Source organism: Petromyzon marinus, chromosome 4 (genome assembly GCF_048934315.1).
Source record: "Petromyzon marinus isolate PM22_M1 ecotype Great Lakes invasive population chromosome 4, UKy_Petmar_22M1.pri1.0, whole genome shotgun sequence".
In the NCBI taxonomy this organism is placed as follows: Eukaryota; Metazoa; Chordata; class Hyperoartia; order Petromyzontiformes; family Petromyzontidae; genus Petromyzon; species Petromyzon marinus.
In genome coordinates, this window is record NC_133670.1 from 18,103,688 (window position 1) to 18,118,584 (window position 14,897).

The 14,897-nt window shown below is 43.9% G+C and overlaps 1 protein-coding gene and 1 long non-coding RNA gene across 2 annotated transcripts in view; one reads left to right on the plus strand and one right to left on the minus strand.

The window, feature by feature from the left end:
- The window catches only part of LOC142908914 (uncharacterized), a 61,294-nt gene that overhangs the window by 40,182 nt on the left and 6,215 nt on the right, over positions 1-14,897 (plus strand). The gene's annotated exons all lie outside the window — the stretch shown is intronic.
- The window catches only part of MOCOS (molybdenum cofactor sulfurase), a 68,448-nt gene continuing 54,731 nt past the window's right edge, over positions 1,181-14,897 (minus strand). Inside the window, exons 16-17 of the mRNA XM_032945788.2 lie at positions 9,275-9,379; positions 1,181-1,876 (exon numbers count right to left, since the gene is read on the minus strand). Coding sequence (XP_032801679.2) covers positions 1,769-1,876; positions 9,275-9,379 — 213 coding nt within the window. The 3' untranslated portion in view covers positions 1,181-1,768. The remainder of the gene's footprint in view (positions 1,877-9,274; positions 9,380-14,897) is intronic.

Genomic DNA, 14,897 nt, shown 5'->3' on the forward strand with positions numbered 1-14,897 from the left:
TGTGCTTGACTTTATAAACTGCATGAAGAATATGGCTCAAGACCAAATCGCCCAGAGAATGTACCCCCGATCTCATCAAATTTCAGTAGGTCGAAGCAGGGTTGAGTTGGGATAGTGTTCGAACGGGTGACTAACGTGCAAAACCAGGGTGTTTTGTTGTAGGTTGCGGGGCAGCGGAGGGCAGTGCAAGCAAATTCACAGTTGTACTGTACGTCTGTGCTCCCCACATTCTATGCTCACCACCTTCACCAACCCAGGGCAGTGAGGTATGGTCAAACTACGCGTGGTGTAGGGAAGAATCTCATCCATTGACATAAATAGACCGCACATCTACGTGCTGCACATGAGGAGTAAAGGTCACTGCATGAGGCTGTGGCCATCGCCGGTGGTGGGAGGCAGGGAGGTGCTCCAGCGCGTCTCGTGATGCGAGACGAAAAATAATGTATATATGTCAGCAGCGTAAGAAATACTGCCAGTAGCTTTCCCAGTGCTGATTTAGAGAAGACATGGCAATGAGATATACGGCTCACAAATTTACTTGACCAATGCGAGCTCGCTGGACCTCTTCTATCAAAATGTCACGCCATCTTGAAGGTTCAAAATTCAGGTCGGAGGGGAGCGAGTGGCAGCATGTGATTTTCCAGGTCACTTAATTTCATTGCTAAAGTGCTGACATTTACAAAAAATATATATTCACTTGTATTTATGTTAAGAAAAAACTTTAGAGCTAAAATAGTTAAAAGCTGAAAGATGAATGATACGTTTGTCCTTTTTCATGTTCAGATTGATTTACAGGATAGCTCCTCCGTAAAAAGGAGTGAAAAGTGTGAAATGCAAAAAGGTGAAAATGGTTTGCATTATAATACAATACAACTCTTATCTACAGTTATGTAAGGGATAAATCGCTGATCCTATGATGCAAAAATGTAGTCTTTATCCGTGAAATAATTGTGGAGAATAGGAAGCCGTTCCTCAAATACAGGATGGCAAAATCCTCAATCGGTAGAATAGAAGTGATAGAGTTCTAGATAAGAGGAGTTCTGTATCTAAATAGAGGCATATAAAAGTGTTATTTTATATTTATTTGTGAAACATGAAAAGCATATACCAAATATTAAAAGCAATCGATGTGGGTGCCATGTGTCCCTTTCAACATTTACGATTCATCCCACAAACGCAATTACTCTTGGCAAACGCTGACATTTATTTACATTAACGCATCATGAATCAAGGTAAACATATATTAAAGCTGCTCTTTTAAGAAATATAAATTAACAGTGCTTTAACACAGAATGTTAACATTTACAAAAAAATCCATCCCAAGCACACGATCAAATTAACATGATTATGGTACATTTTCATACCAGTATTTTAGTGTATCATCACTTGCAGTTTTAAAGATTATATAATTTTTTTACAAATTTGAGTGATTATAGGGACGTAATCAAATCCAAGTGATCAAACCAAAATTATTCAGAAACATTGCATTGGCGGTACAATTTTTATAAGTGTGACATCTTGCCGTAATTCCCTGTGCACTCACTCTGTATGTGTATATGTTGAGCTTCTTTCGCACCATATGTAGCCAACCATAGACTAAACACAAATCAGTTCATTAAGAAATGAGTTTTCAATCTAGATTGAAAAGTGCATAGCTCCAGTGGCTTCCTAATATCGGAAGGAAGAGCATTCCAGACGGCCGCAGAAGCGCAAATAGGGGTTGTTAAAGTGTAGTCTCGAGCGTGTGCGGCGACTGTAGCCCATGGTGCTAAGGGGATGAATCCTTGCATCGTGGCAGCACCGCGGTGCCGACGTGCAGCACGCTGCCCTGCGCGGGGAGGAGGCGGCTCTGCATCAGACAAATCCCAAACTCCATCTGCGGCACAAAATCGGCGCACCCAGAGGTCAACGGCCCGCAAGTGACACCGGGCTATCACAGCAATGCCAAATAGCAATGCCGTAATGGCAACAACAAAATCAATTTGTGAAGTTTAAAAGATTCAAGTTACCAATAGATGAGACTGGCACGTGAAGGTGGCTGGGTGGATTGTTGCATCTTGCGAGAGAGATGGTGACACATTGGGCGAAGACTTCATCCAGCAGTGGATTAATCACGGTTGATGGTGATTAAGATCGCTTAATATTTCACAGTTGACGTTATAATGTTAATGTGTGTACAGTATACTGTGCTTTTCATGAAGAGAAATTGGATGGAGCTTGAGCGTTTGGGAAGCCACGATTTGCATCACCAGTGAAGCAATAATAATTCATATAAATTTGCTCATTTATTCTTGAAGTGAAACCCCTACGTTTGTATTTATTTTCCCACCGTAATTATTCTAGGGGTGTAAACTTGTCCATGCTTCGACATCGAGAAAGGTTATTAAACGTGGTCAAGTGGGAAATTAGAATTACGCATATTAGTGGTGCTCTCTGGTGAACAATGGATCAAGGAATTGGTCTATATCACTTGACAACGTGCAATCCATGGCCACTTAAATCTATAATGCTCGAATAAAGATGTGAAATTCAGCTGCAGTAGAAAGGCCAGGGGTCTCGTCAGTGCCCTGGGAGGTGCTCTTACTCATATTTAATTAAATGAAAAAAAAATTACGTCTTTATAAGGTTAACCAAAGTCACTTTAACAATGAATTTATGCAATCCACTTTAAACTGGTATAAGAGATCGAAACAGTATACTTGTCATCTGAATAAAAAAAATACTATTCATGTGTTTAATATCGGAGGTTACATTTCTATCGTAAATTGACTACGGCAGTAAGAGCATAAATTATCATAGATTTTACGGAATATATCAAGCATGTGCATGCATTGCATTCGACGTTTCCACATGATTTTAAGAAAAATTAAGCAAATACAAGATGAATCACATATTCCAGGAATTGTGGCAATATAAATACGTCGATAGTATCAAGAATAGTTTTTGTTTAACCAGGATTTTTTTTTTTTTACCCCGAGATCTAATTTCCCGGGGGAACCTGTTTTCAGTTCCACACCAAACATAACCAAATAATGAAATGCAACACAAATGTATAATTATTTTTTGTTTACAAAATATGGTATGAAATGTAAACATTTACAGACTTTTTCAAAAATTCAGAGCATGAAAAGAACTAATTAAGTGGGATACCTGGTGGGTACATTTTGAATCTTGTAGTAACACAGTTCTCAACCCCTTTTTTTAAGACATGAGCTGTATCCATCTGTTTCAGTTTGAGATCTAAGCAATTGATACGAGAAACATCTGTGGCCTAAGGGATATTCTTTGGGTCTTTTGGCAAAGTCTCTAAAGGGAGTCTTCAGCATGAGATGTATCTGACTTGAAAGCCTGGGAAGATGTGTTATTATATGTTTGATGTAAGTAAAAATAAACACATACACACATTTATTAATGCACCAACAGCTAAATGCAAAGATAACCTGATATCCAAGTTCAACCTCCTAAGAAGAAGCCAGATTCACACATTAAAAAGCTAGACGTTGGCAAGAGTAATAGTCTAATTTCCGACAGCCTAAAATCGGTTCTAGCTAAGGGGTTGAATTTCGCAGTCACCTCTAAACACATCCCAGTTGATGATATCATTGCCTAGGTCGATGTAGCCCTTAAGGGTTTGGGACACATAACTGCAGACGTGGCAAGATCAGAAATCGCTGCAATCCTCAAAATAAGACGCCTATCAGCAACATCAGTAAAGATGAGCGTTTTGGGCTTTCTCAATTAAAAAAGAGGGATGGCATCGTCATCCTCTCAGCCGACAAGGGCAATGCCATGGTCATCATGGACAAAACCACATACAATAACAAAATTCAGGACCTACTTAATGATGGTAGCTATACAAAATTAAAAGAGATCCCACCAACAGCCTCGTTACGAAAACCAACAATATCATCACTGATTCGGCTTCATTAATCGAACCAACCAAGCGGTTTTCCTTAAAACCCTCTGCTGCTAGACCACCCAGATTGTATGGCTTACCAAAAATCCATAAAGAAGGTACACCCCTTTGTCCTATCATCTCCACCATTGACTCGCCCACCTACAAACTGGCTCGATTTCTGTATGAGACCTTACAACCATTCACTGGTAAGACTGCATCAGCTATACTTAACTCAGTTCACTTGGTATCGTTAATTAAGGAGATCTCACTATCGCCAGGTGATTTGCTCGTTAGTTTTGATGTAGTCTCTTTGTTTACCAAAGTTCCTGTGCCTGACACCATTGCAATCATTGAAGATTTGGTCCAAGGACTGAATGCTGATGTACCGGCCCTGGTGAGACACTGCCTCACCAAAACTTACTTCACCTGGAATGGAACATTCTACAAACCAGTTGAAGGTACCCCAATGGGTTATCCCTTATCCCTGGTTGTCGCCAATGTTTTCATGGAAAATTTTGAGACGGACGCCATCCAGGCATCCACTCTACGTTCATCCCTGTGGAAGAGGTACGTAGATGACACGTTTGTCATCTGGCCATATGGCCAACCAGCTCTGAACAAATTCCTCAACCACATCAATTCCATACACCCAGCCATCAAATTAACCATGGAGGTGGAAGAGGATGGCAAGCTACCATTCTTGGATGTTTTAGTCAAAAAGAGACCAGATGGCTCAATGGGACACTCTGTCTACAGGAAAGCACCCATACGGATGCCTACCTAAAAGCTAACTTCTACCACCATCCATCCCAGAAGAATTCCCTCATCAAAACTCGACACCATAGAGCATGATGTATTTCTGACCACCATCACCTAGCTAGTGAACTGGAACATGGCCATCAAGCTCTCAAGACGAATGGATATTCGGACTACACAATCCATAAAGCTGTCACCCCAACCGTTGGGAAATAACCATCTGAGGACCCAATCAAAACCATCACCTTGCCATACATAGCAGGGGTCACCAAAAACATATTTCCAAAATCATGAGCAAACACAAGATCCACGTTCGATTTAACACAGTACATAAAATTCGCGATCTGATCCCATCTGTGAAGGATGTGATCCCTGACATGCAATACCCTGGCGTCTACAAACTAAGTTGTCTTCGGCAGTAGTTGCATTGGGGAAACTAAGCGACATGTCTCGGACCGTGTTCGTGAACATAAGGCAGGACTTTTAAACACGGTGGGAACAATAGCTCGGCTGTGGCTGATCATTGTTTTAATGCGGTTGGCTCGCACGAAATTTATTTCTCTAAGACGAAGGTACTTTGCAAACACACTGGCTATCAACAAAGATTCGTTCATGAAGCCATCTATATATACAGACATGGACACAATTTTAACCGAGAAGATGGGTACAAACTCAGAAATCACTGGAAGGACGTTATCAACCAGTTTAAGTCATAACTGGCTGTAATGTTTCCATTTTAGACCTGGCAGCCCTTTAATTGGTGGAAGCACACCACCGGGATCATCACTGCCCACTACTACCATCTTCACTAGCAGTAGCCGTTTATTGGTGGAAGCCCACCATGAGCACCATCACCACCCACTACTACCATCACCTCTAGCAGCCCTTTAATTGGTGGAAGCCAACCACCAGGACCATTACTGCCCACTCCCTTTATTGGTGGAAGCCCACCACCAGCACCATTACGACCAACAACTACCATCACCTCTTGCAGCAACTTCCCTTACATTCTCTTTGTTTTTTTCGGTAAAGTCACGTAGGTAAAATAAAACTTAAAATAAAAGAACTAAATTAAATCACGATGTTTCGGAGGCAACACAAGCTTCCATCTTCAGGTGGAACAGTCACAGCAAGATGGCTACATCAAGACTTGATGCAGCTATCTTGCTGTGACTGTTCCACATCAAGACTTGATGCAGCTATCTTGCTGTGACTGTTCCACCTGAAGATGGAAGCTTGTGTTGCCTCCGAAACGTCGTGATTTAATATCGTTTTCTTTTATTTTACCTACGTGACTTTACCGAAAAAAGCAAAGAGTATGAATCCTTGCAGTCACGAAAGCTTCAAATCTAGAATTCCCTTACATTAACATTAGCTACCCCACCCATGCTGCTGACACTTGGGCTATGCCCATTTTTACACCTTAATAAACAGTTTGCCTTTAGAGGCTTAACCCCCTTTTCCTGATGACGACCGCTTATGTTGCGGTCAAAACGTCGTAGTTTTGTTATTTTCTTTGAACCTATCTACCTGACTTACCGAAAGACCCAAAGAAAATGCACCAACACTTCATCATAATGAAATGTGTGGCATTTTTTTTTTCTTCCCAAAATGGTAAACTGTGACCAAGCACAGACTTTGTATGAATGCACAGCACAGAAACAATGCCTTTCTCTATGCGATGGGGCAATACATTGTTGAGCCACAACTGTTTTGTTGCCAGAAAAAAGGGGAAAACCTAATTCTTATATTTTGACACTGGCAAAGGAGGTCCCGTGAGGTTGACATGGGTGTATGACATTCAATGTCACACTTAAACAAGAATGCGTGCACCCTTTAATTACCTGTGAGGGCTCTCATCTGCTCGGATGTATCGTTCATACGGGCTACCGGACCTAGGTGCATTGTCGCTGCTATTCCTAAAGTAATACAGTGAAGCCATTTTCTATTACCTTCCTGAATGTCCGGCGCACCTGAATTTTGCTCCTGGTCTTCCACAAACTGTGCTTTCTGTTTTTCCCGCATTTCTGGCTGCTTGACCACAAGCCGAATTGAGGGTGAGCAACATTACTCCTGCTCCAGCTTCCATTGTCACCACCGTGGGTGTTCTTGTGCCAATGGTACCTCCATAGGAGGACGCACTTCATTGGCCGCACATCAGGAAGAAGAGTGCATACCCCGTAGCGGTGTGCGGTGTTGTTCGATTGGCACATCGAGCCGAGTCTGTGTGCCTATCCCAGCTGTTGACAGCCATTCATTATGTGGGACCATGTGGCGGAGAGGGCTTTGTTAAATCTTTCCACCATGCTGTCTGCCAGGGGATGGTATGCCGACGTCCAATTTTTTTTTTGTCACGAGTACATCACATACAGTTACTTTTCAGTTGTGTCATTGGATGAGTACAAGAGAAAACATGCTAAAACGATTCCCCAGCCAATGGAAAAACCTGAGCTGTCTGTCAGGACATCCTGGTACGAGTCAGGCTTGTGAGAGGTATAAAAGCCCTGCATTCGACCTTTAAATAAAAAAACACCCTCACTAAATTATGCATAGAATAATGCATAGGATACATTTTCTCTATCATAATAATATGCCATAATGGCTTCCCTAGGTCTCATGTGGCATCATCTTGGGGGAGTCGCTGTTGCTAATATTTGAAACGTTTAAACTCTTAACCGCAGAATAACATTTAAATGTATGAATTTAAATAATGCAGAAACGGGAGCTCGTACTTTAACAACTTACAAATAAATTGGATCTCAAGCGCCCTGGATAGTAACCAGAATTTTGGCTTGTGTATTTGTGAGAGGCTACCATATCCTCACCCCCACCAGGAACCACAGTACAGGTGCGCTGTTGGGTAACATAATCCTAAAAATAATGAATGAATAACAAGTAGCTAGCATATTCTTAGCTCTTTCGGTAAAGTCACGTTGAAGGGAAATAATAAAATAATGAAATATATCTAAAACAATAAAATTCTCACGACGCTTCGACCATAACACAAACGGTCATCAGGTGTGAAAACCAACGGCAAGAAAAAAAAGTAGCTAGCAGTCTGGGTGGTGTTGGCTGCCGTTAAGTAGGGTATGTTCGAGCATTTACCTAGGGGTCACAATTATTTACCTTTGCGATATTAGACCAGTGGTTGGAACATGGGTGCTCGCATGTGGATGTGTAGTGGTCGACTTCACGCGGACAACTTTATTCTTTTCTCCGACACCACTTTTATTACAACTCTCCACATTACGTCTAAAACTTCACAGTTCCTCTGTTGCCGCAGCTCGCTCGCCGCGCTCTGCCCGTCTCGCTCGCTCCGCTTCCTCCCTCGTCTCCCACTGTCTCTCTCTGTTCCTCGCTGTCTCTGTCCCTCTCTCCGTCGCTCGCTGTCTCTGTCCCTCTCTCTGTCGCTCGCTGTCTCTGTCCCTCCGTCACTTGCTGTCCCTGTCTCTCCCCGTCACTCGCTGTCTCTGTCTCTCTCCGTCGCTCGCTGTCTCTGTCTCTCTCCGTCGCTCGCTGTCTCTGTCTCTCTCCGTCGCTCGCTGTCTCTGTCTCTCTCCGTCGCTCGCTGTCTCTGTCTCTCTCCGTCGCTCGCTGTCTCTGTCTCTCTCCGTCGCTCGCTGTCTCTGTCTCTCTCCGTCGCTCGCTGTCTCTGTCTCTCTCCGTCGCTCGCTGTCTCTGTCTCTCTCCCACTCTGCATCTCTGTCTCTCTCCGTCTCTCACTCGTCTCTTTCTGTCTCACTCCATCTATCTCTCTCTGTCTCCCTCTCTCTCTATGACTCACTTTGGTTATCTCTCCCTGTCTCTCTCTGTATCTATGTCTCTCTCTGTCTCCCTCTGTCTCTGCTTCTCTCTATCACTCTCAGTCGCTCCTTGTCTCCGCTTGTCTCTGCTCCACTGCTAGCTGTTCTGTCTCCTATGTCTTCTCCCCGTTTCTCTCACACCTGCGTCATTCCAGTCCCAACCACAACTCGCCCCCGTTCTTCCCGTCTCCCAAATATATCCCCGTTCTTATTACCAACCAATTAATTAGGCCGCGTGCCACCAACGCCCCGCGTCCCCTCGCACCTGTTACTTGTCCCCCTCTATTCCCAGACATCCCGGCGCCACTCCGCCTTTGACAACAACCCCAGCCAATCACAGCCGTACATCGCTCTCCAGCTTAATTGGCCCGTCATTACTGCACCGTTTCCCGCCGCCACACCTGGCCGGCCCGACGTAACCCCCACTGTCCATAACTCGCGTGTCTTTACCATTCCCCCCTGTATGCGCGTGTTAAATCACGACAGATGTAAGTACAGATGCCTCTGACGTCATGTAATCCATGTCACTTTACAAGTACAATTTGTATTATAATTACGGACCATGGAATAGCTTTTTTTTTATATATATAGACAATCTAATGATCCACGTGGCCCTAAAGGGCTGTGCAGACTCTGGTAAGAATGCCTGGCTTATGTGGATTCAGGTTTTCAATTTTAACACAGGCGGTACCTTCAAAACAGGAATGTGTAAAATCTACACCTGGTTTAGTGCGAGAAACGTACATTGCCAGACTCCTACACTTCCACTGGCAACCTGATGTAAAATATCAAGCAAACAGCGCTGGTTGGTGGTTACCTTCTTGCGGTGCTGGCTGGCCAGTGTGCGCAGAGGCTCATGGCAGCGCTCTGCTGTCTGCTGGTCAATGCAAATCATCTGGCAGCGGCTGCAGCCACCGGTCACCTGTCCCAGGGAACATGGAGCACAAGTCATTAATTAGTGGGCACGCTGGGCCCTGGCTTACACTGCTTACGGAAAAATTACCCCTGCCAGCTTAGACGAGGTTCGCTTGTGTCAACGCCAAGTGGAATTTGTCCCCTTGCCTGTGTGAGCATTAGGCGATGCACATCTCTACTGGTGATCCCAAGCCATCTGTGGCAATTCCACATTCGTAAAGTGGGGATCAGTCTATCCACAGAATGAGTAAGTGGGTACATGGTGGTGCTCATCTCCATTGATGATTCCAAGCCAGGAGTTTAAATTGTGTATTCCTAAGGTGTGGACCAGTGTAATCATAGCATGACCACTGTTTACTTACAAAATAATGCTACTGAGTTTATTGCCCTGAGAGAAATGCAATTATAGATTCAGTGAAAAGATGGCTAGGGTTTATACTCTGTCTGATTGTCATACAGGGTATACCGTGTTATGCATACTACATACAGACAGGGATACAAAATAAAGTCATATTTAGATATTTTGTTATATATATAATCTGTTTTATGCCACTGAGAGCTTTAGTTAAAAAAAAAGTTTAAATCTTTCATGACTATATCGCATTTTTAAAAAGACCCAGGGCTTATCCTTCACTTTGCTTGGGATTTAATGTATAATGTTATATTGTATCTAATGCACTGTTCGCCACTTTGTCCCATAAGGATGCGAGATTTCAGCTTTCAAAGCTTCAGGCATTTTATTCAACTCCAGTAATTTATGAGCAGGGTGAACTGTGGGTTGCTTAAACTGTTGCCACTGCAGGGCTCAGCGTGGATATACTTCACTTTTACAGCACACATACATATTACAAATAACATACGGTTTAACAGGCCATGAAGACAACAATTACATTGTGACAAATACAATTGAGAGCTTATTTGCTCGTCACTCCATTGTGGTTGAAACTGAAGACTTAGAACTGTATTCTTAGTCATGGCTCGGCTAAGGCTTGGCTCTGGCAAAAGTTCGCCAGCTCAAAGCCACACATGACTTGAGCCAACTCTAATGAGCATGGTCCCAGCCATGCTCAGCATTCCCTTGAGCTGAGCCAAGCCATCGCTGAGCCACTCATGTGTATTTGAAAACAACTGAGCAGCTTCAGCCTGAGCCGATCCGATCCATCTTGGACGCCAAACCAGAGCCGCCGCGCGTTACTGACGGTGACCCTTCGTGTCTCTCTGCTCAAACAAGCGATGGGGTAATGTTCATCTCCATCCCCAACCCTGAGCCAGTGGTGGAAATTCCACACTCCGGTAATGGGAGCTTATCTCTCCAAAAGATGGCCCATGTTGATTTTCCACAAACTGGTACCAATTTTATTGGTACCCAAAAGATGATAACCTGAGTAATCCCCCAGCAGAATATGGGCTTGCAACTTTACGATGTAGTTAAGTGCACTCGGCACAGCTCCACCGAGCCTGATGGCTTAAACTCACCAATAATGACAATGGAAAAGGTGCTCCCACCAACATCAATGACAAAATGTATATATACAATTTTACTAATTTGCCTGACAAAAAGTGTGCATAAGGTATTTATGTATATATGCTGCAAAGAATACACAACTATTTAAAACGCTTTTAAATTCGGAGCACTTTGTAATTATCAACACTCAACAACACGGATAAAAGCGCAAATTAAAAATGCTGTCATTTATAATTCATTTTAATAGGAAGCCCCTTTTGACGCGCATCGCACGGAGTTTATTTCCTCTTTCTTATACTCCCCATTACATTAGTATGCAGACAGCAGAGACGCGTGATTGCTTTCAATGAGGTCACATGTGGTTGGTATTCCAGCCAATTTTGAAAAAAAACCATCAGCATTCATACAGCTTATTAGGCCTGCAAGTTGTTGCTATCTGCAAGAGCACCGAAATTTCCTGCCTGCGCAGCAGATGCGTGGAGGTTGCTTTTTGTGTGTGTGCCATGCGACCATGATGCTCGTGAAACGTACGGAGCTATCGATAATAAAGTTGGTACTTCTCAATCAGAGAGCGTCAGCAGTGCTGCCAACAGTGAACTGTTGAGGGCAAAGGCCATGTTCATGATATTATGTTCAACCACCCAAATGCATTGCAATGTTACAGAACTCCGGCAAGGGACATGCATGCAAAACAGCCCTAGTGATGAAAAATGTGTGAACCCGCCCATGGTTATATGACTGCAAAGGTGAAAATGCAAAACATATGCACTTTGAGGAAAGCTATCGCTGTGGGCAAGAGCAAAATATAAGCTGAACCATGTTCCGTCTCCATTTTTTGTAAATCCGTCAGCCTATTGGCTGTCCAGACCGATATCAAGCAGCAATTAGAAACATACGTTTCGAGTATTTGGCTGCTATAAATGTAAAAATGATAAGCCACTTTGTCGAGCTATCATTTGTGGCCAGGTCGCTTCTGAAAAGAGCTATATAGCTCAGTGGGTTGTACCTGGTAAAATAGAAACTTTCATCGTTTGAGCATCCACTTAAGAAAGCAAACGAGACCATTTTTGACCTTTTGGATCTCACTATCAGAGTCAGGCTTGTACTGGTAGGAACCTCCTGGCTACACCAGCAGCCCACAGGGGATTACTGTGTCCGTCCGTCGTGCATCCAAAAATGGGAGGGGCGGGGCTGGGTGGAGAGGGGAGGGTGGGGAGGGGCTGGGTGGGGTGGGGAGGGGGTGGGGAGGGGCTGGGTGGGGAGGGGGTGGGGAGGGGCTGGGTGGGGTGGGGAGGGGGTGGGGAGGGGCTGGGTGGGGTGGGGAGGGGGTGGGGAGGGGCTGGGTGGGGAGGGGAGGGTGGGGAGGGGCTGGGTGGGGAGGGGAGGGTGGGGAGGGGCTGGGAGGGGAGGGTGGAGCTGGGTGGGGGGTGGGAGGGGTGGGAGGGGTGGGGCTGGGTGGGGAGGGGCTGGTCATCCCGTGGTGCCCTTATAAAACTCAAAGTTTAACCTACTCACGCCGGCTTGTGCCCGCCCTTACCACGCCGCCGTTGACCCTGGCCATTGACCCTGGCCATTGACCCTGGCCATTGACCCTGGCCATTGACCCTGGCCATTGACCCTGGCCATTGGCCGAGCAACCCAACGTTCCTACCAGCTCCCTCCGCAGGAATGTGTTTAAACAAATGCTGTTAGATTAAATCTATAATTAATTACCTCTACGGGGAGGATTTTCACCTATCTGTTAGAGCTTTTAACAGACAACGAGATAAGAAGTCACAGCTCATCGAGACGCTAACCTTATCTTTGCTGTGTCTGTTCCACCTAAAGACAGAAGCTTGTGTTGCCTCCGAAACGTCGTGATTTAATTGAGTTTTTTATTTTACCTACTTGACTTTACCGAAAAAAACCAAAGAGTATGAATCCTTGCAGTCATGAAAGCTTAAAATCTAGAATTAGATTACCAGATGTTATTGGCAAGGGCACTCCATGAAAAAAAACACTGAGCAAGGGCATCTCACTTACCCCGGTTTAATTGTTGAGTGAAAGTGCAGCGCCCCCATCCTCATGGTTTCTATTAAAGGCTGCTGTAAATACAGGTCTAAGCTTCTAAAATAAGTCTATTTTCAAAGTTAATTTTGTAATAGATTTTTAAAGAGTTAAATGGACCGTTTTATAGGTGCCATAAAAATAACTATGAATACAAATTTTTAGCCAATGAAACCGGTGAAATTCTGCAAATGTATGCTACTATACAGTGGCTGATTTTTTTTACATTTGAATATCGGGATTGATTAACTTGTTCTAAGTGAATATGTGCATGTGACTTTTGTATATGTTTATATATATAATTAATGGATTTAGTAATAGGTTTTTACCCTTTTATCTGGCACAACAACTGACACCTTTATACAAGGGATCATGTTTGCCATAACCACAACACAAGTAGTCAAAATGCAAACAAAAAAGACAACTCTGATAATAATATGCACTGTCCTTGAATTTGATTGGTCCACACCCGAGACGGCTTTTCTTAGAGCCCAGTCTCCACTGGTGTTGGACCAGAAGACGCCAAAAGGCGTACAACTCAAAAACAGCGCACAAGCTCTCAATAATCTCAATACTCTGATGGTGCGCTGTTTTTGAGTTGTACGCCGTTTGGCGTCTTCTGGTCCAACACCAGTGGAGACTGGGCTCTAAGAAAAGCCGTCTCGGGTGTGGACCAATCAAATTCAAGGACAGTGCATATTATCAGAGGTGTCTTTTTTGTTTGCATTTTGACTACTTGTGTTGTGGTTATGGCAAACATGATCCCTTGTATAAAGGTGTCAGTTTTTGTGCCAGATAAAAGGGTAAAAACCTATTACTATATCTTGTTACTGGCAAAGGTCTCATAATTTATGGATTGTTTATATCATTTACATTATAAGCACTAAATATGTGTACTGTGATACAATTTCATGTACACTTTATAAAAAAAATCATCACCCTGCAAATGTACGGTTCATCTCAACAAATACACTTGCGAAACCAAATCACAGTAGCACTGACTCCATTAAATAATGCAATGACCTCAAGGCCTACCAAATCAATGTGAATTCAATTAGGACTCGTCTTTTCCATAAGCCTTGCAAAATATGAAGAGATATGAATAGATTATTTCAAAGGAACACATCACTGACTGTTCCAATTCAAAAAGAATACTGTAGATATATTTGATACGGTATATGGTTCCGCTGGCTCTACGATACACATTGCACCGTTTTGTATGTTATCTTGACATGTAGTTGAATTTAGACGCTCTGTAAATCTCAATTATAATTGTGCACGTAGGGGGGGGGGTAGTATAGCGTTTAGCGTACTGTGCCGAAAAACCACTGCGGTGTAAAACTGCGGTGGTTTTTCAGCAGCAGCATTGGGGAGACAAACGCAGCCGGGGCAGTGGTACTTACCACTGCCCCCTTTGTGTGCCGTGTTGGCTGTAATAAAAAATAGGTGCTCGCTAATAATAGCACTTTCTCTAACAGCCTGTGGAGGCGTTTTACACACGGGATCTTAATGTAACACAAGTGCCGAAGAATAATCTCCAAAGCACTCCCAAGTGCTGGCAATTTCACCTGGCGAGGTTCTGGGGACGGGCAATACAGCCGTGAGTTAAACTGTTGTTTGCCGTTATGCGTGGGGACAGACAAAAGCACGGGGTCTAGCGGTGGGACCCTTTAAACTGCAGCGCGGCAGATGGTGCTGTGATGCATGAAAATGAGAGAGAAGTGACTCCAAGTGAGAGGGGCAGAGTGGAGGTGGGACGGGATCGCATCGTTCTAGATTTAAAGCTTTCGTGACTGCAAGGATCCATACTCTTTGGTTCTATTGGGTAAAGTCATGTAGGTAAAAAAAACAACAAAAATCACGACGTTTCGGCCACAACACAAGCAGCCTTCATCAGGTGAAGGGATCAGGCTGTCTCGAGGACAGCGCTGGAGTGAAACACAGCCACGCTCAGACCGCGGACCTTTTAGCTGTGTCAGGACACCTTGTTTGCTCGCACACAGCTTAAAGGTCC